The sequence below is a fragment of the Hyperolius riggenbachi genome, chromosome 7, assembly GCF_040937935.1.
Source record: "Hyperolius riggenbachi isolate aHypRig1 chromosome 7, aHypRig1.pri, whole genome shotgun sequence".
Taxonomy (NCBI): domain Eukaryota; kingdom Metazoa; phylum Chordata; class Amphibia; order Anura; family Hyperoliidae; genus Hyperolius; species Hyperolius riggenbachi.
In genome coordinates this window covers 105205117-105229284 of record NC_090652.1, presented here as the reverse complement: position 1 = coordinate 105229284, position 24168 = coordinate 105205117, and the positions used below count along the sequence as shown (strand labels likewise).

General features: G+C 45.2%; 1 protein-coding gene across 6 annotated transcripts in view; it reads right to left on the bottom strand.

Annotated features, from left to right (window-relative positions):
- Positions 1 to 2496: 2496 nt before the first annotated feature.
- Positions 2497 to 24168, bottom strand: part of LOC137524516 (QRFP-like peptide receptor) — a 114458-nt gene continuing 92786 nt past the window's right edge. For all 6 annotated transcript variants that reach the window (XM_068244478.1, XM_068244480.1, XM_068244476.1 and 3 more), the window contains exon 3: positions 2497 to 8929. In XM_068244478.1, the coding sequence (XP_068100579.1) occupies positions 7492 to 8787 (1296 nt within the window). In that variant the 5' untranslated portion in view covers positions 8788 to 8929 and the 3' untranslated portion in view covers positions 2497 to 7491. The remainder of the gene's footprint in view (positions 8930 to 24168) is intronic.

Below are 24168 nucleotides of genomic sequence, written 5' to 3'. Positions count from 1 at the left end.
TGCTGCTGCTGTCTGTCTGTGTTTCCCACTGCCAGGGTACACAGAATTACCTTCTGCTGCCACTCTGCCACCAGCTATTACGTCAAACAATAGCTATATCTGTGTAATTGGTTGTAAAACCAAAACCAAAAAACCATTAAAAAAAAAAGGTTTAATTTTTCTGAGGTGCCCGGGTTGAAAACTGTGTTGTCCCAGTTGTGTATTGGACACGATGTGGGCTGCACGACCGCTGTCTGGGACCTCCTGTTGTGTTTATTTACAGCCCTGGTATCACCGCTAGGTACCAGGGCTATTATGTCACGCTGCCTACCTGCTGCCACACTCACACTGCTCCTCCTCCATTCCTCCTCCTGCTGCTGCTGCTGTCTGTCTGTGTTTCCCACTGCCAGGGTACACAGAATTACCTTCTGCTGCCACTATGCCACCAGCTATTACGTCAAACAATAGCTGCTCACATAATTACTCCTCCATTCCTCCTGCTGCTGCTGCTGTCTGTCTGTGTTTCCCACTGCCAGGGTACACAGAATTACCTTCTGCTGCCACTCTGCCACCAGCTATTACGTCAAATAATAGCTGTATCTGTGTAATTGGTTGTAAAACCAAAACCAAAAAACCATTAAAAAAAAAAAAGGTTTAATTTTTCTGAGGTGCCCGGGTTGAAAACTGTGTTGTCCCAGTTGTGTATTGGACACGATGTGGGCTGCACGACCGCTGTCTGGGACCTCCTGTTGTGTTTATTTACAGCCCTGGTATCACCGCTAGGTACCAGGGCTATTATGTCACGCTGCCTGCCTCATTGACTGCCTGCTGCCACACACTCATCCTCCTTCTCCTGCTGCTGAATTTACCTCCTGCTGTCTGTGTGTTTCCACTGCCAGGGAGCACATACAATGGCGCTTCCAACATGCGTGCGCCCACCAGCTATTTGTTACGCTCAAAAATAGCTGCATTTCTTTAAAAAAAAAATGGAAAGAGAAATAAGTGAAGAAGAAGAAGACGATATAGAAAAAGGAGAAGAAGAAGAAGAAGATGAAGAAGATGAAGAAGATGAAGAAGAAGATGAAGAAGAAGATGAAGATGAAGATGAAGAAGAAGATGAAGAAGAAGATGAAGAAGAAGATGAAGAAGAAGATGAAGAAGAAGATGATGAAGAAGAAGAAGATGAAGAAGAAGAAGATGATGAAGAAGAAGAAGATGAAGAAGATGAAGAAGAAGAAGATGAAGAAGATGAAGAAGATGAAGAAGATGAAGAAGATGAAGAAGAAGAAGATGAAGAAGATGAAGAAGAAGGTGAAGAAGAAGAAGAAGAAGATAAAGAAGAAGAAGAAGATGAAGAAGAAGAAGAAGAAGAAGATGAAGAAGATGATGAAGAAGAAGAAGATGAAGAAGATGAAGAAGAAGATGAAGAAGATGATGAAGAAGAAGAAGATGAAGATTAGAAGATGAAGAAGAAGAAGGTGAAGAAGAAGAAAAAGAAGAAGACAATATAGAAGAAGAAGAAGAAGATATAGAAGAAGATATAGAAGAAGAAGATATAGAAGATAAAGAAGAAGAAGAAGAAGAAGAAGAAGAAGTATATACAGTACTGAACAAAATTCTGGACACAACTTCTCTTTCCACCTTTTTTTTTAAAGGAACATCCCCACATAATCACTTGCTGTTGTTACTTGGAAAAAAAGACGTTTCTTGCATCATTCACCCTCAAAACAAGTGTTGGAAGCTATTTAAGGCCAATTCGAATAGTCAGCTCGAATAATGAGCTCGAATACCGACTCGAATAGTCAGCTCGAAGTCCGAGGTCGAATCGAATAGTAAAAATTATTCGACTCGAATATTCGACTGACCTCGAATAATTTACTATTCGAATTCGACCAAACTCGAATTTTAAAAAGGGGTATTTGAGCACCACTGGCTGTTGCTATGGGACACTGGAGCAAAGAAGGCCAAGGTAGTTCTTGATTCTCGTGTTCCTCCACCCTCTGACTTTGTATCAGTGTCCATAGACAATAAGCAGTGTAGATTGCATGAGAATGTAAATTGCTAAATTAAAGGGAACCTGAGCTCTGAATAAAAATTAAATTCGGACTTCCATTGGGCTTCCTCTAGTAGCAATCAGTGTGTGACGGCTGGGGTGTTAGGGATGGAGGGGCGCACTTTGGTGTCTCAGCCTTGGGTGCTGGAGGACCTTGTCCCGGCTCTGCTAATAAAACTTTGGAAAATTTACAATATTAACTTCTCATTCCAAGATGCAAGTACCGGTAATTACTGGGTATTGTTTTAATTATTTACATCCCCTCCAGGGAGCCTTCTATCCTTGATATTATCTGAAAAGATAATGTAATGTGTAATAATGCATAACAAACACAATCTTCACATTTTTATATACAAAATAGTTTATTACATGCTTATGAAAAATACAGAATAATCTGATTAATATGGATAGGCAACACACATCCTTATATACTATACGTTTATAGAGAATGTGTAATAGTGCACCTTTCTTTATTACAGAAGTACCATACTTCTCATGTACATATTTGTTCTGGCTTTCCATATATAGTTATATTCAAAAATAAAACTTGTGTGAGTAAAATACTGTTAATCTGTAACACTCATGTAAAGGCATTGCGCTGAGTAGCAGCATCAGTTCCATTTTTCACAAGTAGGTTCAGCCCGACCAAGTGAAGTATGAGACTAGGAGCACACTTTGTAGAATTGCATGCCTTTTTCAGGTGTGCACTACTGCAAAACGCATGCCATTCTGCAAAGTGTGCTTCTAGGCTAGCCTAAAAGAAAACAAGCTAGGAACAATGCCAGATGCCTCTCTGGGTTTCAAAAAAAAAAAAAAAAAATTGGAGAAGCAACATTCCTGCATTTATCCCTGATAATTGTCCACTGCCAGCAGCAAAGTGACTCTTTTGTTTTCTAAGCCCAGCACATGTATTCTTTACATTACATCTATAACTACTATCTTCTGAAGGATTTTAGTTTATTTTACATTCACCTTAATATCTAGTGATTCTGACAGTTTCATCCTACAGTGAATGTGGCTCAGGATGTCCCATTGTTAAGAGAAATAATCCTCATGTTTATATTTTAAACATTGCCATTTTTTGAATGTCACATGCTATATTATTAAGTGTGGGGATTTATTGAAAGAGACCGGTAGTAAATGGCAGTGATATTAAGCTTTTTTCTTGCACATGATTGTGTCACTTTTCTGAATATGTTGGTTCTTGGGTCCAATGTCTCTCAAAGGAATGAATAATACTAACCTTATCCACTATATTATACTTAAAGGAAACCAGAGCTGTTCTAATAGAGAACGTTTTATACATACCTGGGGATTCCTCCAGCCCCATATGCAGGGATCGCTCCCATGCTGTCGTCCTTAGTCTTCCCGCAGCTCCGATACCGGGACATGTCACTTCAGCCAGTCGGGCCAGTCTACGCATGAAAAGTGCGCCCTCTAAGTATCTCTCCAGCAGCTGCTGGAGAGATACACAAACACTTTACTTACGTCAGACTGGCTCCGACTGACAGAAGTGCGGGGACCCGGTACAGAAGCTGCGGGCAGAGGAGGACAGCGGTGTGGGGGCGATCCATGCGTATGGGGCTGGAGGAAGCCACAGGTATGTATAAAAAGTTTTCTTTAGAACACCTCTGGAACATTTTAAATATAATCATTCCCCATAAACAGAAACTGCATTAAAATTGCAAAAAACACATCAGTGCACCACAATAATTTATGAAATGTAATGCTATTAACCCTAAGGGTCCATTTTCATATAGCGCGCTTTCAGGCACGCTTATGGAAACGCGATCGCAGGGACAGCAGACAGTGCATAGACTGCACTCTCTAATGTTACCATACATGCGCTGCGATTCACAGCTGAACCGCAGTGCATGGTTGCCTGCATTTTGGGGCGATTGCGGCCGCAGTCCCATTCAGTATAATGGGATGACACCGCTGCCCCCAGGGAGGCATGTGCAACATAGAGCCGTGCTGAGCTCACGACCCTATGTTGTATAATGGAAATGAGCCCTTAGGGCTTGATTCGCAAATCGGTGCTAACCTACTTAGCACGTCTAAAGTCTTTAGGCGCGCTAACCAGGGTGCTAAGTAGGTTAGCACCGGTTTTCTCAATCAGATTGTGCGCTAAGTACCGCGCGCAAAGTCTTGCATGCGCAAAGTCCTATGCGCGTGCTAAGTCCCATAGGCTCTAATGGGCACTTCGCGCGGAGCGCCCTGCGCTCTGTGCAGTGCGCGTAAAGTTTTACGCACATAAAGTTTTTTGCGCGTAAAGTTTTACACTCGAAAAGCTCGTTTAGACGTGCTAAGGGGGTTTTCACAGGCGTGCTAACAGTTAGAACCGCTTTGTGAATCAAGCCCTTAGTCTGTCAGCTATTTTGTTTGTGCCGGTGTGTCAGTGTGCCAATGTGATCTATGTTTGCATTATGTTTATTAAATGTCTTGCCTTAATCTACATGTACCAAAGTCAACATCAGTCAAGAGGGTTGTCATTGAGGTGCCAATAAATTTGAGAAGAGAATTGTGCTGATTACTATGATTAAGAATTATGCTAATTATTATGAAAACCTATTGTAAAATGGACTAATCAAATTTTACAGTGGAAGAATTTCACTTGTCCATTTTCAAGCTGCATAGATTTGAAGTAACATTTGCATAATTCTGCATCATTTTAAATTAATTATTTGCATATTTCAACTAAAATAGAAAGTTGGCACTGAGCAAAAACTGTGTACTAAATGCCTTTTAGATGTCCGTGGCACAGGAATATGGGGAAACAAAAACGCCCAGACTCCCGCTGCAGGTGGAAGCAGTTTTGTACTAAAACATGCGTGGTGGATGGATGCAAAAACATAGAATACTTATAGGTGTCTGAAGCATTCTAAGGTTTAAATAAAAATCTTTCCATTTCAGTTTGCAGCAAGATATGCATTTTCAGAACTGACTGAAGCTGAAATAGTGCACTTCTTGTGGCATATGGAGTGCCTAAAATCTTTTCTTTAAGCTACAGGAGTAGTTAGTACCGTATTTTTTGGACCATAAGACGCTTCTGACCATAAGACACACCTAGGTTTAGAGGAAAAAAAACAGGGGAAAAAATATATATACTAAACCTGGTCTATGGTGAAGGGGCATCTTGTGGATTATTCCCCCTTTGTACCTCATGCACCCTTGTACCTCTTGTGTCTCCCTGTGTCCTCCTGTGCCCCTTGTGTCCTCCTGTGCCTCCTTGTGTCCTCCTGTGCCCCCCATGTGTCTGCCTCCGTCCTTCTTGTGTCCTACTCTATGCCCCTTTGTGTCCCCTTGTGTCCTCCCCACTGCCGTTTGTGTCGCCCTTGTGTCCTCCTCTATGCCCCTTTGTGTCCCTCTGTGTTCTCCTATATGCCCCTTTGTGTCCCCCTGTGTCCTCCCCTGCATGGGCACAGTACAGGGGGTCCCCGACATTGTGGCGGGTTGGAGGTTCGAATTGGTAGGCGTTCACAAGTCAGGAGCTCCCTGCATTTGGACTATAAGACACAGTGATGTTTCCCCCACTTTTGAGGGAGAAAAAGTGAGTCTTATATTCCAAAAAATACAGTATTTAGATGGATCCTGTAACTTTGTTTCTACACCTACACAAATCTATTGACTGGCAGCTAACTTGGACATGACACTTCCATATCAAAGCATCTGTTAGGAATCCTGTGGGGAAACTGTGCTTTAAATGCATAATATTTTTTTTATAGGTACATATAAGCAAGCTGAAATAAGGTATGGTAATAATCCCTGCAATCGTTTGTGCCATAATTTACCATAAATCTATATCAGCACTATATCGGTACTACTCAAGTCTTTTTTTTATTTGTAAATTAACATTGTTAAAAATGATCTAGTTATGCTATGGGGTGCATTCTATCTAATTATGTTGTTTGGAAGGGACATGTAGCTACGTCATTGTTTTACAGATGTCCTTGCTTTTTTATGATTTTAGATTCTAAAAGGGTTGTTGTAGAAAGAAATACATACGTTGTCTATCTAAACTCATGTCAGTGTTGGCACATGCTGCACAATGCTCCCTCCATTGTTGCTCAGATAGATTAAGCATCTTCTGGGATCCTAGCAACTCCCCTGCCCATCACTAACTAATTAAAACTTCACCAAAATCATACTCACCTAAGTTAGGAGTCTCTGCTGACATCTGCATCATCTGAATCAGTGTCAGAGACCACAAAGCACTGTCAGTTTTGATGCAGAACCTCCGGGGCATTATTTTCTCTATGTAGCACCGCAGGCTCTGCACTGATCCAATTGGGACATTCTAAAATTGCCTTGTCACATCATTGCACACATTCTATTTAGATCTAACTCCGTAGGTCATGAGCCCAAAAAAGCATGCAGGTCATGACCACTGACTTAATTTGATTATTGCAGATAAGTGACTCACTGCCAGTGATTTACAGATGGAGCACAGCACTGACACAGAACTTTGTGTTCCTCAGATGTTTGAGGTCCACAGTAAGTTATCTGCACATAATTGAATGGTTGACATAGCTTTATTTCACTGTTGATGGCTTGGTAAATCACCTCAGCTAAACAGTGAAGCCACTCAATGAGTATAACAGACCTAGCAGAGGTGACACAACCAGCACGAGCTATAAAAACAGCAATTTAGAATTTCAGCCCCCATATGGCTACGTTGACAAGTTCACTTTCAGCAACAGAAAAGTTAAACCTTCAGGAACGACATCAACAAACAATCAAATAATAATAAAATAACAAGGACCATTCTGCATTAATAAAAATATATAAAATTATTTCAAGGTTGATATTTGTAATTACCCAAACAGATTTTAAATAACACTCTTGTTACCAAACTTAGAGGGTGTTAAAATACATTAAGAATGTAAATAAATAATCTTCTCCATTCAAATCAGATTACATTTTCCACCCAGGGGCGTAACTACAGGGGAGTAGCCCCTGAGACTGCAGGGGGCCCCGGAGCTGTAAGGGGGCCTTAACTACTATTTAACTCACTCGGATAAATGGGTCCATCCTTTAGATCAGGTCTTTTTGTGGCTACACTTGTTATGGGTGTGAAAAATCATGATGGCCACACTTAATGACCCTTGCAAAATGGGCTCCAGACTATGATGGTCACCAGGGGTTGGCGGGGGGTCCCATCAAGGTTCTGCCCCTGATTTATAGTTACGCCCCTGTTTTCACCTGTTTTTTCACCCGTTTGTCATATGTTTCACTTTAGGCAGAATTTCCTGTATCGCCCCTGATTAGCTTTTGGCAGGTTAAAAATCACTCACTCCAAATTGAAATATTTAACCTGAAACAGTCAATATCCACTGACAATGAAATCTGTCTGTTTGGCCCTTGGATCTATAATGCAAATGAAAGTTGTTAGTGAAATCTATTGTACAATCTATCATTAGCAAGTGAATGATCAGTTTGAAAGACCACCTGATTAGTTCCTAGGATAAGGAGTGACTGTTTAGAGCTGGCGTCTCACATACACTCATCTCAGAGTAGCAGCTTTCACAGTTCTCTCCCATTGACAATGGACAATTCAGTGCGGACCTTTTAGTTGAATGGAAAGAGTTCTTGTAGGATAGCAGTTTAGGTATTGACGAGTCATCAGATAAGGAAAAGCTGAATAATGAAACCATTCTGTTGTGGTACATGCTCTTCATATGTTTGGCTGACCGATAAAGGTCTCCAACAAAACAATAACATATTGGATTGAGGCTGGAATTAGTGAGCCCAAGCCACTGAGCGAAAGGCCTTAGTTGAAGGATCCAAGGTGATGGAGTATCATCTTGAGATGGTTTGGGGATGCTGAAATCTATCCAAATATCCATCATGTACACGGGGAGCCATGAAATAGCAAAAAGTGACACCAAGGCCACCACCATTTTTGCAATCTTCTTCCTAACCTTCAGTCGGGAAGCTGGTAAAGATTGGTTTCTGGAGTCACAGTCCTTAAAATTTCCAGAGGAACTCCACAGTTTACGAATGGTGAAGAAGCAAATGACCATGTTGAAGAGGACAGGTATGCAGTATAAGCAACAAAACAGGAGGAAATTGTAGGCTTGCTTGAACATGACATGTGGCCAGATCTCTGTGCAGATTGGGAATACTAAAGAAGGCAAGGCTGGGTCTACCTCTATATCTTCCTTTTTATTCATGAATATAAGGGGCAAGCAGATGCTGGAGGACACTACCCACACCACAGCTATGGTGCCGTATATTTTCCTTTGGGTAAAAAACGACCTAGCATTTAATGGATTGTGCACATTATAGTACCTGTTTACGCTTATTACCGTGAGGCTAAGTACACTGGCCGACACAGAGACTGCCTGGATGAAGGGGACCGCTCTGCAAAGAAAATCACCATATACCCAAGCTTTGTAGATTAAGTTTCCAACTGTGATGGGCATACATACACAAACCACCATGAGGTCACAAATGGCCAGGTTAATCAGAAGACTCCTAGTGGCACTCAGACTGGAAGTTCGACCCGTTCGTTTCCTGGTCAGCACTTTAATAGACATTATATTTCCAATAATGCCTACCACAAAGGACAGGACATACATGGCAGTGAGGCTTATGGTCACCGGTTCTTTAGCAAAGAGGAAGAGCATTTTCTCCAGTTCCTCTACATCAAACTCTTTACTGTCATTTCCAAACATTGGCATGGACAGATTGGCCTTTATGGAGAAGTCTAGGAGGGAATATTTAAATGTCGGTATGCGTTCAGAAGAATTCATAGTTCCCTCTAGGCAGAAAAACAGGATGTGGATAATTTTAGCTGTAGATCTAAGTAGAAGAGCTTGGCATCGCCTCCTGCAATTCTGCCCTCTTTAGCTGTTATATATTGTCTCTGCATGGTGCAAGGGAAAATATCCAAGACTGAAAAAGAAAATGCAGTAAATATAAATTAGATGATACAATCCGTGTTACAAAAAAAGATATACATATTTGATTGGAGTAAAGAAAAACATCTCAGTGCACTCATGAAATGACTACAGCTCAATAAACCAGTGAACTAATAAAGGTACTTGATTAATATACATTGCATTTCCATTTGGCTAACGGGCTTACACAACTGAAAGTAACATCATTTGCTTGGCAGGTGTAATGGCAGAATTATGTTGAGGACTGTCGTTCCATAGTAGTCTTTGATTTAATGCCTCACTTCCTTATTCTGACATGCTGGATACATTAAGATAGGACAGTGATGCCATCAATGCGGCATATACAGTGCAATTTATTACTCACTGTAATCTGCATCTGCAACACTCCTTCATGCTGCTAAAGCATCACTTCCAAATCGTGCTGCCCGCTGCCTATAGTTCCGGGGAAAAAAATGATATACAGTACCAGTTATCAGTAACTTAAAGGAACGCTATTGATTAAAACAACTTTTTTTTTTAATGCTGTATGTTAGAGCACATGTTACCACAAGTACTAGGAGCGATTTCTTTTATCACACAGCTCTGCCTCTTTGCTGTAAAATCATTGCGTCACTTTTAGATACAAAACGCATGGGGCTCTGCAGGACTAGACCATGTTCCTGCACAGGGGGTTGCTATCAACTTTTCAGTGTATATCAGTTACCTTGCTGAAAGAATCTTATTCAGATGGTGGTATGGGGTTAAGGGCCCATTCACACTAGAATCACTTTTTTGAGCGTTTTGCGTTTGATTAGCGTTTTTTAAAATTGCTCCCATTCACTTTCATTAAAATCTGGGATTCCAGCAAAGTGTGTTTATTGTCTTTAGTTTTCTGACTTGTTTACAAAGATATTATGATCTTTATCAGTATGTCTCTCCCTCCCAGCATGGACAGCACACAACAGCCTAGGTAGGAAGTAGATGAAGCCAGGAGTGTAACATCACAAGCAGCCAGTCAGTCAGGAGTGATGTATACACATCTCCCTGACTGCTAGTTATATTACAGCAACAGGCTACCTGTCACCCCTTCAGAACAACCTCCTCCTCAGACTCCCCGGCATGCTGTGACACAGTGAAGTATATTTGTGAGCTGAGTGATGAATGAAGGATGATTTTAAAGCAGGGAGAGAGGTAGAGAGAATTGGGTGAATAAATAAAGTGCCCTATAAATGTGTACCCTAATATAGAGTATTAAAAAAAAGTTGTTTAACTTGATAGTGTTCCTTTAACTAACCAGCCGTATCAACCAACCAGCACAAATCATTAGCAGTATTCACAATGGAAAAAGCTATCTTCATTGTGCTGCTGTGCTTAAAGCGGAATATAACCCAGCATTTCAACTTTGCTCTAATACATTATTTACAGCATATTATATGCAACCAGCATTTTTTTTACTAGACCAGCATTGGAAGGGTTACACACAGAGCTTTAAAGTTCCCTGGAGAGAAATGCAGACGCATCCGAAGTTTAGATAGATCCATTTAAGTAAACACAATGTAACAAGTGGTGAATGTTACACACTCTCTGGCTGTCCTCCAGCTCCTGCACAGTCAGAGAGAGTGAGTCACATTCCTCACTTGTTACATTGCCATAAAGGTGTCCAGAGGCGCCAAAAGAGTAAAATATGCTAAAACATTTAAAATATTCGGGTGGCGGTGGAGGAGCTGCCACTCAAAAACAGACACGATGCTGTTGCTTGCGATTCAGGCAATTTATTCACACACTCCTATAAAATACTGCTACGCATTTCACGGGCACAATCCCGCTTCATCAGGCAATCAACAAAACGGAGTATCACTGAAATATGACAGAGATGGATAGCGTATTAGAGCGCTGTGTAAAAGACAATTATATATTACAATGTAGTATATTTTGGAAAATTATAAACCTTTGTGTGTGGTGTTGGTCAAAATGTATAGTATCGGGAGATGCGGTGGGAGTGCAGGGATTTATAGGATTGTAAAAAGGCGTGGAGTGTGGGATCGCTGGACAGTAAGATATGGTAAAAGTGTGGTAATGTGATGATTGAAGTAAGGGGAGGTGTAAGGGGAGGAAATCCTAATTCTCACAGAAGGTGGGATAAACATAGTGAAAAAATAGAAAAGTTCTTTTTATATAAAAAAAAACAAAGTTGGTTATGCAGGTAGTGAGGTACATGGTGGGGGATAGTAGTATATGAGGATATAAGGGAATGGTGGGGAATAGTAGTATATGATAGTAGTATATGATAGTAGTATATGATAGTGGTATATGAGGATATGAGGGAATGCTAGCGTAGGGTACATTAGACCTGTTTATACTAAAGTTATGGAGTCGTTACATTTAGTTGTTACATTGTGTTTACTTAAATGTATCTATCTAAACTTCGGATGCAGTATTTCTCTTTAAAGCTTTGTGTGTAACCCTTCCAATGCTGGTCTAGTAAAAAAAAAATGCTGGTTGCATATAATATGCTGTAAATAATGTTTTAGAGCAAAGTTGAAATGCTGGGTTATATTCCGCTTTAAAGGGGTTCTGCGGGGGTGCCTGAGGATAGAAACTGCCACTTACCTGGGGCCTCTATCAGCCCCCTGTAGCAGTAATGTCCCACGCCGTCCTCCTTCGATCCGCCGTAATCCGCTGCCGGGCCCGGTCTAGCGCACCAGGCTGTCCAATTGCAGCTGCGTTGCCATGGTCGCGGCCTGCTTGCTCCCGCGTCATCAGAAGCTTACTGCGCAGACGCAGTACAAGAAAACTTCGTACTGCGTCTGCACAGTAAGCTCCCAATGACGCAAATGGCAGCGCGCATTATTCGGCTATGACAGACAGCGGCGGGGAACGGCAGATCGGAGGAGGATGGCGTTGGTCATTACTGCTACATGGGGCCGATAGAAGCCCCAGGTAAGTGGCGGTTTTTATCCTCAGGCACCGCCACAAAACCCCTTTAAAGACTGGCTACCCCAAGGTTAATATACTTTCAGTTACTGTATTCTAACATTTAATACAGATTTCAATGAATGTACAGTAGCCGTAAAAGGTATGTGAACCCTTTGGAATTATATGGATTTCTGCACAAATTGGTCATGAAATGTGACCTGATCTTCATCTTAAGTCACAACAATAGACAATCACAGTCTGCTTATACTAATACCACACAAATAATTAAATGTTTCCATGTTTTTATTGAACACACCATGTAAACATTAACAGTGCAGGTGGAAAAGGTATGTGAACCCCTAGAGACTAATGACATCTCCAAGAGCTAATTGGAGTGAGGTGTCAGCTAGTGTTGGGCGAACAGTGTTCGCCACTGTTCGGGTTCTGCAGAACATCACCCTGTTCGGGTGATGTTCGAGTTCGGCCGAACACCTGACGGTGCTCGGCCAAACCGTTCGGCCATATGGCCGAACTAAGAGCGCATGGCCGAACGTTCCCCGAACGTTCGGCTAGCGCTGTGATTGGCCGAACGGGTCACGTGGTTCGGACCCGAACGCGCTCTGATTGGCCGAACTGTCACGTGGTTCGGGTAAATAAATACCCGAACCACGTCATATCTCCGCCATTTGTCTGTGGGTTTAGCTTTGGGTAGGCAGGCAGGGTAGTTCGCGCTCCAGCCACGCTAGCCAGGGTCCCCCCCAGTCATTGTGTGTCGCTGCTGGGAATAGTAGTACACCGCTCGCTCAGCATTCTGTTTACTGCCACTCTGTGTACCTCGCTCAGCCACACTATATAGCATTCTGTTTACTGCCACTCTGTGTCTGCTGGGAATAGTAGTACACCGCTTGCACAGCCACACTATATAGCATTCTGTTTACTGCCACTCTGTGTACCTCGCTCAGCCACACTATATAGCATTCTGTTTACTGCCACTCTGTGTCTGCTGGGAATAGTGGTACACCGCTCGCTCAGCCACACTATATAGCATTCTGTTCACTGTTCTGTGTCTGCTTGGAATAGTGGTACACCGCTCGTTCAGCCACACTATATAGCATTCTGTGTACTGTTCTGTGTCTGCTGGGAACAGTAGTACACCGCTCGTTCAGCCACACTATATAGCATTCTGTGTACTGTTCTGTGTCTGCTGGGAACAGTAGTACACCGCTCGCTCAGCCACACTATATAGCATTCTGTTCACTGTTCTGTGTCTGCTGGGAATAGTGGTACACCGCTCGCTCAGCCACACTATATAGCATTCTGTTCACTGTTCTGTGTCTGCTGGGAATAGTGGTACACCGCTCGCTCAGCCACACTATATAGCATTCTGTTCACTGTTCTGTGTCTGCTGGGAATAGTGGTACACCGCTCGCTCAGCCACACTATATAGCATTCTGTTCACTGTTCTGTGTCTGCTGGGAATAGTGGTACACCGCTCGCTCAGCCACACTATATAGCATTCTGTTTACTGTTCTGTGTCTGCTGGGAATAGTGGTACACCGCTCGCTCAGCCACACTATATAGCATTCTGTTCACTGTTCTGTGTCTGCTGGGAATAGTGGTACACCGCTCGCTCAGCCACACTATATAGCATTCTGTTCACTGTTCTGTGTCTGCTGGGAACAGTAGTACACCGCTCGTTCAGCCACACTATATAGCATTCTGTGTACTGTTCTGTGTCTGCTGGGAACAGTAGTACACCGCTCGTTCAGCCACACTATATAGCATTCTGTGTACTGTTCTGTGTCTGCTGGGAACAGTAGTACACCGCTCGTTCAGCCACACTATATAGCATTCTGTTCACTGTTCTGTGTCTGCTGGGAATAGTGGTACACCGCTCGCTCAGCCACACTATATAGCATTCTGTTCACTGTTCTGTGTCTGCTGGGAATAGTGGTACACCGCTCACCCGTCACTGTATAGCATTGTGCTCTGTGTCGCTGCTGGGAATAGTGGTACTGTATAGCATTTCTGTACTGCCACTGTACTGCTGCCAGTCAGCGTGTACTGTAAGGATAAGTGAAATGAGGAAGAAATCCGGTGAAAGAGGGAGGGGCAAGGGAAGAGGTGTTTCCCCTGACGGTTCACGTACAGGCCACAGGGGAGCACCCAAGAAAACCCACTCAATACCACCCATGTTGTCCAGGACAACAACCCTCACAAATCCAAAAGAACAGGACCAGATAATTACTTGGATGACCTCTCAAGCGTCCAGCAGTGGGTTAAGCAGCACCAGCACATCACGCACGAGGTCCGAGTCCTCAGCCAGTTACAAGGAGCCAGTGGGCACAAAGCTGACACAACCGGCAGCGACACCACGCACACAACTGCCAGATAACCAGTCCGATGAATTACCTCAGGACACAATGGGGTATTCGCAGGAGCTATTCCCAGCCCAACAAACTTCCACCTTTCAAAGGTCAATGGAGGAACAGCCAGAAATGTTGTGCCTGGATTCACAACCGTTAACTGTGGGAAATGTACCGCGCACTGAAATACGAGGCGAGTCCGAAGAGGACTCGGAAACCCAAATCCCAGAGCAATTTGGGCAGGAGGGGTTGCAATTGCAGGAGGTCGGCCGACAAGATCTGGAAGACGACGTTGGAGTGTGCTGCGCAGAGGTTGTTGTGGGGAGCTCTACTCCACGGCGGTGGCCCACAATGACATATGACGAGTTTGAGGAGATGGAAGAGGAGGGTATGGACAATGTGGACAGAGACCCAGATTTTGTTTGTGAACGAGAACATCGCCGTCGTAGCAGCAGCACAGATGAGTCTGTTGAAGAACACACTGCTGCACGAGTTCGCCTTGTGCCACAAGGTAGGCGGCGCGCAATTTCAGGCACCACAAGCGTGGAAGTTCAAGTGAGAGGCAAAAGAGGAGCAAACAGAAATCGCCAGCAAGGAGGCAGGTGCTCCAAAGTCTGGGCTTTCTTTGAAGACTGCACTGAGGATGTTACCATGGCGATTTGCAAGGTGTGCAAGACCCGCCTGAGCAGGGGGAAAAATATTAACAACCTCTCCACCACCAGCATGAGCCGTCACATGCTATCCAAACATCCCACTCTTTGGGCAAACGCGTCAGGACAGGGTACCAGAAACAACACTGCCTCCCTTGGGTTCACCAGACCCGCCTCAGCAGCAGCAGTAGCCCAGCCATTGCGTGGTTCACAACATTCACAAACATCAGACGACGCTGACTTTGTCACTTTCCGGAGTAGTGCTCTTGAGGTCTCCCAGTGTTCATCAAACACAACAACCAACAGCCCTTCCGTGTGCAGCGCTACGGTTCAGTTGTCTGTGTCGGAGATGTTTGAGCGCAAGAGGAAATTGCCAGCAAATGACCCCCGGGCCGTGGCAGTAACAGCCAGCATAGCCAAGCTTCTGGCCTGCGAAATGCTGCCATATCGATTGGTGGAGACAAACAGCTTCAAGGGCATGATGTCAGTGGCCATCCCACGTTACGTGGTTCCCAGCCGCTACCACTTTGCACGCTCTGCAGTGCCTGAGTTGCATGAGCACGTGGTCAGCAAAATAACCCGAAGCTTGAAGAATGCCGTTGCCTGCAAGGTTCACCTCACCACTGACACCTGGACGAGTGCGTTCGGCCAGGGTCGATACATCTCCCTTACCGCGCACTGGGTGAACCTTGTGGAGCCTGGCAGCGATTCCTCACCTGCTACGGCACGGGTGTTGCCCACGCCACAAACAGCTGCACCGCCGTCCCTCCCACTGGATAACAGCAGCACCTACCTCTCTGACTCCTTCTCCTCCAACGCATCTCAAAGCTGTACCTCATCCGGAAACGCTAACCCAGCAGCAGTAGGATCGTGGAAGCAGTGCAGCACAGCTGTTGGCATGCGTCAGCAAGCGTTGCTGAAGCTAATCTGCCTTGGGGATAAGCAGCACACAGGGGAGGAAATTTGGAGGGGAATAAAGGAACAGACGGATTTGTGGCTGGCACCGCTGGACCTGAAACCGGGCATGGTTGTGTGTGATAATGGGAGTAATCTCATTCGCGCTTTAAGGTTGGCTAAGCTGACACACATCCCTTGCCTGGCGCACGTGATGAACCTAGTAGTTCAGCGGTTCCTGAGGACATACCCAGGCGTGCCCGATCTGCTGTTGAAGGTGCGTCGAGTGTCCAAACATTGTAGAAATTCCAGTACTGCTTCGGGGGCACTCGCCAAGATGCAGGAGCGCTTCAATCTCCCCCACCATCGCTTGCTGTGTGATGTCCCTACGCGCTGGAATTCTACGCTGCACATGCTAGCCCGCTTTTGCGAGCAGAAGAGTGCAGTGGTCCAGTACATGACGGCGCAGTACCGAGGCGCATCCGGCCAGCTGCCAAGCTTCTGTGGATCCGATTGGGCCAACATGTTGGACCTCTGCCAAGTCCTCCAAAATTTTGAGCAATCCACGTTGCTTGTGAGCAGTGACAACTCTTCAGTCAGCATTACCATACCACTGCTGTGTTTACTGAAGAGGTCGATGTTAAAAATCAAGGAAACAGCTGTCATGATGCAACTGGGGGAATCTGAAGGAGAAAACGATCAGCGTGATGGTACCAACATCAGGCCATCCGCCTCAGGGAACGCTGGCCCCAGCAGCTATGACGAAGAAGAGGAGGAGGAACAGCTGGAGTTGGAGCAGGAATTTCATGCCACCACTGACGAGGGCCAGAGCGGTGCACGTTGGACTTCCACAATTCAACGCGAATGGTCAGCAGAAGCAGACCAGGAGGAAGGTGACGACTATGATGCATCACAACAACTATCACAACGCTCACAAGAGGATGATGAGGATTCTGGTAGGACTCTGGCACACATGGCTCAATTCATGCTAGACTGCATTGAACGTGACCCACGCATTGTGCGCATTCTGGACAACACCAATTACTGGGTTTATACCCTTCTGGATCCACGGTACAAACACAATGTTCCAAAACTGCTTGAAGAAAGAGTCAGACAGGTCAAAATGGAAGAATACCAGCAGGCCCTTGTGGAGACTTTAGAGAGGAGATTGACATCCTCCCCCTCCTCTAGCCAGTTGTACGCAGACAGACTGACTTCCGCAAACCCAGGACGACCAGGAGGGCAGCAAACAACGCAAGCCGCAGCTAGTACCCAAAAGGGAATGGTATCGGCAGTGTCCTTGGAGTGGGAAAATTTTCTGACACCCATGCAGCCGCAGCCCACTGAACAGCAAGCGTGCAGATCCACCTCCAACACCGATCGCCTGGAGAAGATGGTCAAGGACTACATGTCAGATGGCGTAGCTGTGTCGAACCATCCATCTGCACCCTTCAACTATTGGGTATCGAAGCTAGACACCTGGCACGAACTGGCAATGTACGCAATAGAGGTGCTGGCTTGCCCGGCAGCCAGCGTTATGTCGGAACGCTGTTTCAGTGCTGCCGGAGGCATCGTCACAGATCGGCGTATCCGCCTCTCTACAGACAATGCAGACCGTCTGACTCAAATTAAAATGAATCAATCCTGGATTGGAAATGACTACGCAACACTCCAGGACCCCAACCAAGTAACATGACCAATGAACATCTGGGATGGTGTTGCGTTTCCGGGCCCTGTTTATTGAACCTCTCATCTGTATTACATTTATGACTGCATGGCGGCAAAAAGCATTGCTGCTATATCCGCACGCTTTTTGTCCACATGCAAGGCCTGGGTTGTTGTGTCTCACAAAGCGTGGCCTTCTCCTCCTGCGCCTGCTCCTGTTCCATCACGTCTGCTGCTGCTGGGTTAGCGTTGCCGCGTGGTCCCTGTTTATTGAACCACTTATCTTTATTACATTTATGACTGCATGGCGGTACAAAGCATGCTATCCGCACGCTTCTTGCCCTCATGCAAGGCCTGGGTTGTTGTGTCTCACAAAGCGTGGCCTTCTCCTCCTGCGCCTCCTCCTGTTCCATCACGTCTGCTGCTGCTGGGTTAGCGTTGCCGCGTGGTCCCTGTTTATTGAACCACTTATCTTTATTACATTTATGACTGCATGGCCGTACAAAGCCTGCTATCCGCACGCTTCTTGCCCTCATGCAAGGCCTGGGTTGTTGTGTCTCACAAAGCGTGGCCTTCTCCTCCTGCGCCTGCTCCTGTTCCATCACGTCTGCTGCTGCTGGGTTAGCGTTGCCGCGTGGTCCCTGTTTATTGAACCACTTATCTTTATTACATTTATGACTGCATGGCGGTACAAAGCCTGCTATCCGCACGCTTCTTGCCCTCATGCAAGGCCTGGGTTGTTGTGTCTCACAAAGCGTGGCCTTCTCCTCCTGCGCCTGCTCCTGTTCCATCACGTCTGCTGCTGCTGGGTTAGCGTTGCCGCGTGGTCCCTGTTTATTGAACCACTTATCTTTATTACATTTATGACTGCATGGCGGTACAAAGCCTGCTATCCGCACGCTTCTTGCCCTCATGCAAGGCCGGGGTTGTTGTGTCTCACAAAGCGTGGCCTTCTTCTCCTCCTGCGCCACCCTCCTCCTGTTCCATCACGTGTGCTGCTGCTGGGTTAGCGTTACCGGTCCCTTTTCCTGGAACCTCTTATATGTATTACATTTATGACTGCATGCCGACAAAAAACATGTTACCTGTGCAAAGAAAACAGACATTTCCCGCATTTAAAAGACAGTTTTCCCTTTGAAACTTTAAAATCGATTTTCTCAAAAACTATAAGCTCTTTTTGCTAATTTTTTTTTCCTCTTGTACCCACTCCCAAGGTGCACATACCCTGCAAATTTGGGGTATGTAGCATGTAAGGAGGCTTTACAAACCACAAAAGTTCGGGTCCCCATTGACTTCCATTATGTTCGGAGTTCGGGTCGAACACCCGAACATCGCGGCCATGTTCGGCCTGTTCGGCCCGAACCCGAACATCTAGATGTTCGCCCAACACTAGTGTCAGCCAGCTGGAGTCCAAACAATAAGATGAGATTGGAGGTGTTGATTACAGCTGCCCTGCCCTATAAAAAAACACACACCAGTTTTGGGTTTGCTTTTCCCAAGAATCATTGCCTGATGTGAATGATGCCTCACACAACAGAGCTCTCAGAAGACCTACAATTAAGAATTGTTGACGTGCATAAAGCTGGAAAGGGTTATAAAAGTATCTCCAAAAGCCTTGCAGTTTATCAGTCTATGGTAAGACAAATTGTCTATAAATGGAGAAAGTTCAGCACTGCTGCTACTCTCCCTAGGAGTGTTATGACTTAGATGAAGATCAGATCACATTTTATGACCAATTTTGCATAAATCCATATAATTCCAAAGGGTTTACATACTTTCTATTGCTACTGTATATAGAGTGGCGAACAGTACTGTATTAGCTAGGTCTATTTTTAACATTGAGCAATCATAAAGCACACTTATGTGTCATCAGCCGATCCCCATAGGGGGTTGGATAACTGCGACTACTGTGAATAAATATTTGTTGGTGGCAAGTAGCTAGAAGACCAAGCTAAGCCTCGGCCAGTGTATTTAGAAAAATATTTTTTTGCAAAAAGCAAAAAACGTGGGACATGCATACATTGCATTTTTGCATTGCTCACAAATTTACTATAACGTATATTACAAAAGTTCAGTTGCATAACATTTACATAACATTTGCATCAACTCAGAACTATTTGCATATAATTGAGCAGCCAAAGCTGGAGTTAGCCTTTCATACTGTACTGAGCAATCTGCAGATTTCTGAGGTCACACAGTAGCCTCAGAGTAAACAAATGTTGGTAACCTTTCACTGGAATATGACAAGAATTCTCATGCATAGCAGAGGACCTCACCAGGTCAGTAAAGGTCTGTAATTGACTTTTAGAGGCAACCTCCTGCCATGAGGTTTAAAGAAAAAAAATTAATCTTGTTGTATAACACTAACCAATACCCCCATGTGGTGCCTAATGGCCCATACTCACTGGCTGCAAAAGTGGCCTGTCGCCAGCACACGTGAGCGTGTGGGCAACAGTCCGGCGACAGCTCCTCGCCAGGTCCCTCCGCGTACACACGCGGAAGAGGGACCAGCGGCGCGACGGAAGCTGTCGCCGACATTCCACCTCCCCCCGCCGGAAGCTCTGCATACCTCAATGGAGGTTGCTGTTGCTATTCCGCGTACTCACGCGGACTAGCGACAGCTGCGGCAGAGTTGCGGCGGCGACTGTCGCCAGGCGATTGACCATTTTAATCGCCTGGCGACATCAGCGACGGGCGACAGTTCGGGGTGCGCGCCCGTTCGCGACAATTGTAGCCCGTGAGTATGGGCCATGACACTTCAACTCCCCTGCTGGGCCTAACACTTAACCCCACCACGCCTAAACCTTAAGTCCCCTGCCCACACGTCTAGCCCTTAAGACCATCCCCATGCTTAACTCTTATGACACCCCCTGGGAGCCCAATGTTTTATTAGGTGAGTCCTGTGCCCAGATTTACCCTCTTAACTATGTTAAATATACATGATCTCCTCACCCCATTGCAAAAGAATGCATTGCCAGCGTTGCCCAAAGGTATTGAGTCCCTATCTCTGCCAGATGACAGTACTTGTACTGTATGTGTCTTTTTTATCCCCTTGGGGAAAAAAGAGCACTGCAGCACCTGCTGACCAACCAAGGATGTAATGTGTCTTACATACAGTTTTAAGAAATCTAGAGCTGCTGATTGACCTCAGAACGCTGTGAAGTGCACACATTTGTTAAGTGTGAAGTGCACACATTAATTCTTAACCACTTGAGGACCCACCCTTTACCCCCCCCTTAAGGACCAACGCTGTTTGTTGGGATCTGTGCTGGGTGGGCTCTGCAGCCCCCAGCACAGATCAGCGGGCACGCAGAGCGATCAGATCGCCCCCTTTTTTCCCCCCTATGGGGATGATGTGCAGGGGGGGTCTGATCGCTCCTGCCTGCAGGCATGTTGCGGGGGGCACCTCAAAGCCCCCCTCCGCGGCGAAATTCCCCCCCTCCCTCTCCTACCTGTCATGCCCAGTGATCCGGGCTGCACAGGACGCTATCCGTCCTGTGCAGCCAGTGACAGGACGCCCCCTGTCACATGGCGGCGATCCCCGGCCGCTGATTGGCCGGGGATCGCCGATCTGCCTTACGGCGCTGCTGCGCAGCAGCGCCGTACAATGTAAACAAAGCGGATTATTTCCGCTTGTGTTTACATTTAGCCTGCGAGCCGCCATCGGCGGCCCGCAGGCTATTCACGGAGCCCCCCCGCCGTGAATTGCCCGGAAGCAGCCGCTCGCGCGAGCGGCTGCTTCCTGATTAATCAGCCTGCAGCTGGCGTCCTGCAGCTGCCACTTTGCCGACGCACGGTATAAGCGTGCGGTCGGCAAGTGGTTAAGCATGGTGCACACATCACATTTTGATTATCAAAATTTGCTGGCCTATTTTACCACCTCCATGTAGTATGAGAGCTTACCTAAAGAATCAGTTCATAGTATTAAAAACCTGTTGGCCCTCATGGTACATGGAATTGGTAAAATTGGCCAATCATTGGCCAACAAAGATTGGAAGTGTGTACCAGATTTTACATTAGCATGTGACAAATATGGTGATTCGTCACCATCTGGGCTTTGCAGAACACCTTACCAACTGGCTGAAGTAATACAGTAGAACATGAAAAGCCTAGAGGTCAATTACTCTTAAAAGGTGACATATACACTCACCTAAAGGATTATTAGGAACACCTGTTCAATTTCTCATTAATGCAGTTATCTAATCAACAAATCACATGGCAGTTGCTTCAATGCATTTAGGGGTGTGGTCCTTGTCAACACAAGCTCCTGAACTCCAAACTGAATGTCAGAATGGGAAAGAAAGGTGATTTAAGCAATTTTGAGCGTATAATGGTTGTTGGTGCCAGACGGGCCGGTCTGAGTATTTCAACAATCTACTCAGTTACTGGGATTTTCATGCACAACCATTTCTAGGGTTTACAAAGAATGGTGTGAAAAGGGAAAAACATCCAGTATGCGGCAGTCCGGGGGACGAAAATACGTTGTTGATGCTAGAGGTCAGTGGAGAATGAGCCAACTGATTCAAGCTGATAGAAGAAGAGCAACGTTGACTGAAATAACCACTCGTTACAACCAAGGTATGCAGCAAAGCATTGGTGAAGCTACAACACGCATAACCTTGAGATGGATGGGCTACAACAGCAGAAGACCCCACTGGGTACCACTCATCTCCACTACAAATAGGAAAAAGAGGCTACAATTTGCACGAGCTCACCAATATTGGACATTTGAAGATTAGAAAAATGTTGCCTGGTCTGATGAGTCTCGACAGAGTCAGAATTTGGCGCAAACAGAATGAGAACATGGATCCATCATGCCTTGTTACTACTGGGCAGGCTTGTGATGGTGGTGTAATGGTGTGGGGGATGTTTTCTTGGCACACTTTTGGCCCCTTAGTGCCAATTGGGCATCGTTTAAGTGCCACAGGCTACCGGAGCATTGTTTCTGACCATGTCCATCATTTCATGACCACCATGTACCCATCCTCTGATGGCTACTTCCAGCAGGATAATATTAGCACCATGTCACAAAGCTCAAATCAATTCAAATTGGTTTCTTGAACATGACAATGAGTTCACTGTACTAAAATGGCCCCCACAGTCACCAGATCTCAACCCAATAGAGCATCTTTGGGATGTGATGGAACGGGAGCTTTGTGCTATGGATGTGCATCCCACAAATCTCCATCAACTGCAAGATGCTATCCTATCAATATGGGCCAACATTTCTTAAGAATGCTTCCAGCACCTTGTTGAATCAATGCCACATATAATTAAGGCAGTTCTGAAGGCCAAAGGGGGTCAAACATCGTATTAGTATTGTGTTCCTCCTAATAATACTTTAGGTGAGTATATGTATGACTTCATATCAGGGGAGCATTGATACTTTTTCAGGCTTGTTGCCTGGTTTTAATGATCATATGAGCTGTAAACAGGCGTAAGCAAAATAAAGGCCCCATGGAATGTGGGCACTGGGATATAGCTGATTAGAATATTGGTATTGGATTGTACAGTGTTAACTTTTGCTAGTAAAATATCAGCATATGTTGCCGATATTTTACTACAGCTAAACCTAACCCTACTCTCACACAGAACCCTCCCCCTCCAATGCCTAATCCAAACCACCACCACCCCTGACAATGCCTAACCACCCCCCTCCAATGTCTAACCCTAACCAACCCCCCAATGCCCAACCAACAACTGCCGATGCCTAACCTTAACCCCCCCCCCCCCCCCCCGATGCCTAACCTTAAAACCCCCTCCCCAATGCCTAACCTCCCCACACATTTGTCTAACCCCCCCCCCACACACACACACACACACACACACACACTGCAGATGCCTTTTCTAAACTTCCCTGCACTGCAAACAACATGCCAAAAAATGCTAATTGTCGTTTATAGCAAGAAACGCTAAGTATTGTTTATTGCAAAAACACGAACTATATCAGGCGCTGCCTCAGTGCCTGCTACTTTTCACCCAAATTTCCTGCTATAAACGATATTTATGGGTGCCTATGGCATGGCCTACGGCTCTCCGGGTGTCCAAATTTCCTGCTTCCATGAAATGAGCATGCAGAAAGCACCAGCCAATTCTCAACACTCCTCTAAGTTCCTAATGTGTTAAAAAAAATATGAAAATAAAAATTCTAGAGGTTCCATCACAAGCTACACGGCAGACAGACCATTATAGTCTGATTTTTGTTTATAATTCGGCTGGTGAATTATCACTTGTTTATATCTTGCTTATTTTTTTTGTCCTGGCAATATCCTATCCCTTCATGATGCACATAAAGTACACATTTTGGCCTTGATTCATAAAGCATTACCACATGCGGTAATGCTGAAAACAGCTGACTTTACCGAGTACTTAGTAAAGTGTCAATTCATAAAAGCTGTTACCGCATGAAAAGCTCAAATTACCGAGCAGTGAGATAAATTACCGACTTTAGCGGTGAATTCCTCCAGCACGTCAGTAAATGTCAGGAAATTTCAATTCATAAAAGATTAGAGCAGGCGGTATTGACACGGAGAATACCGCCTGCTGTGAGGAGGTGATAACACTGATAACAGTGCGATAAGAGAGCGGGACTGTGTAAAAAGCCAGCAGCAGAGCGATCTGAACAAACAAGGCTTAACTGAATACCCCAGGCTCTGTTTTTAACCTCTTGGGTACCTGTTTCAGATGTTATTTCACATCAGAAAGCCTGCATGTGTAAAGTTTCTTGAAGTTCTTCTAAGCTGTGGCAAATATATTGTTTAGAA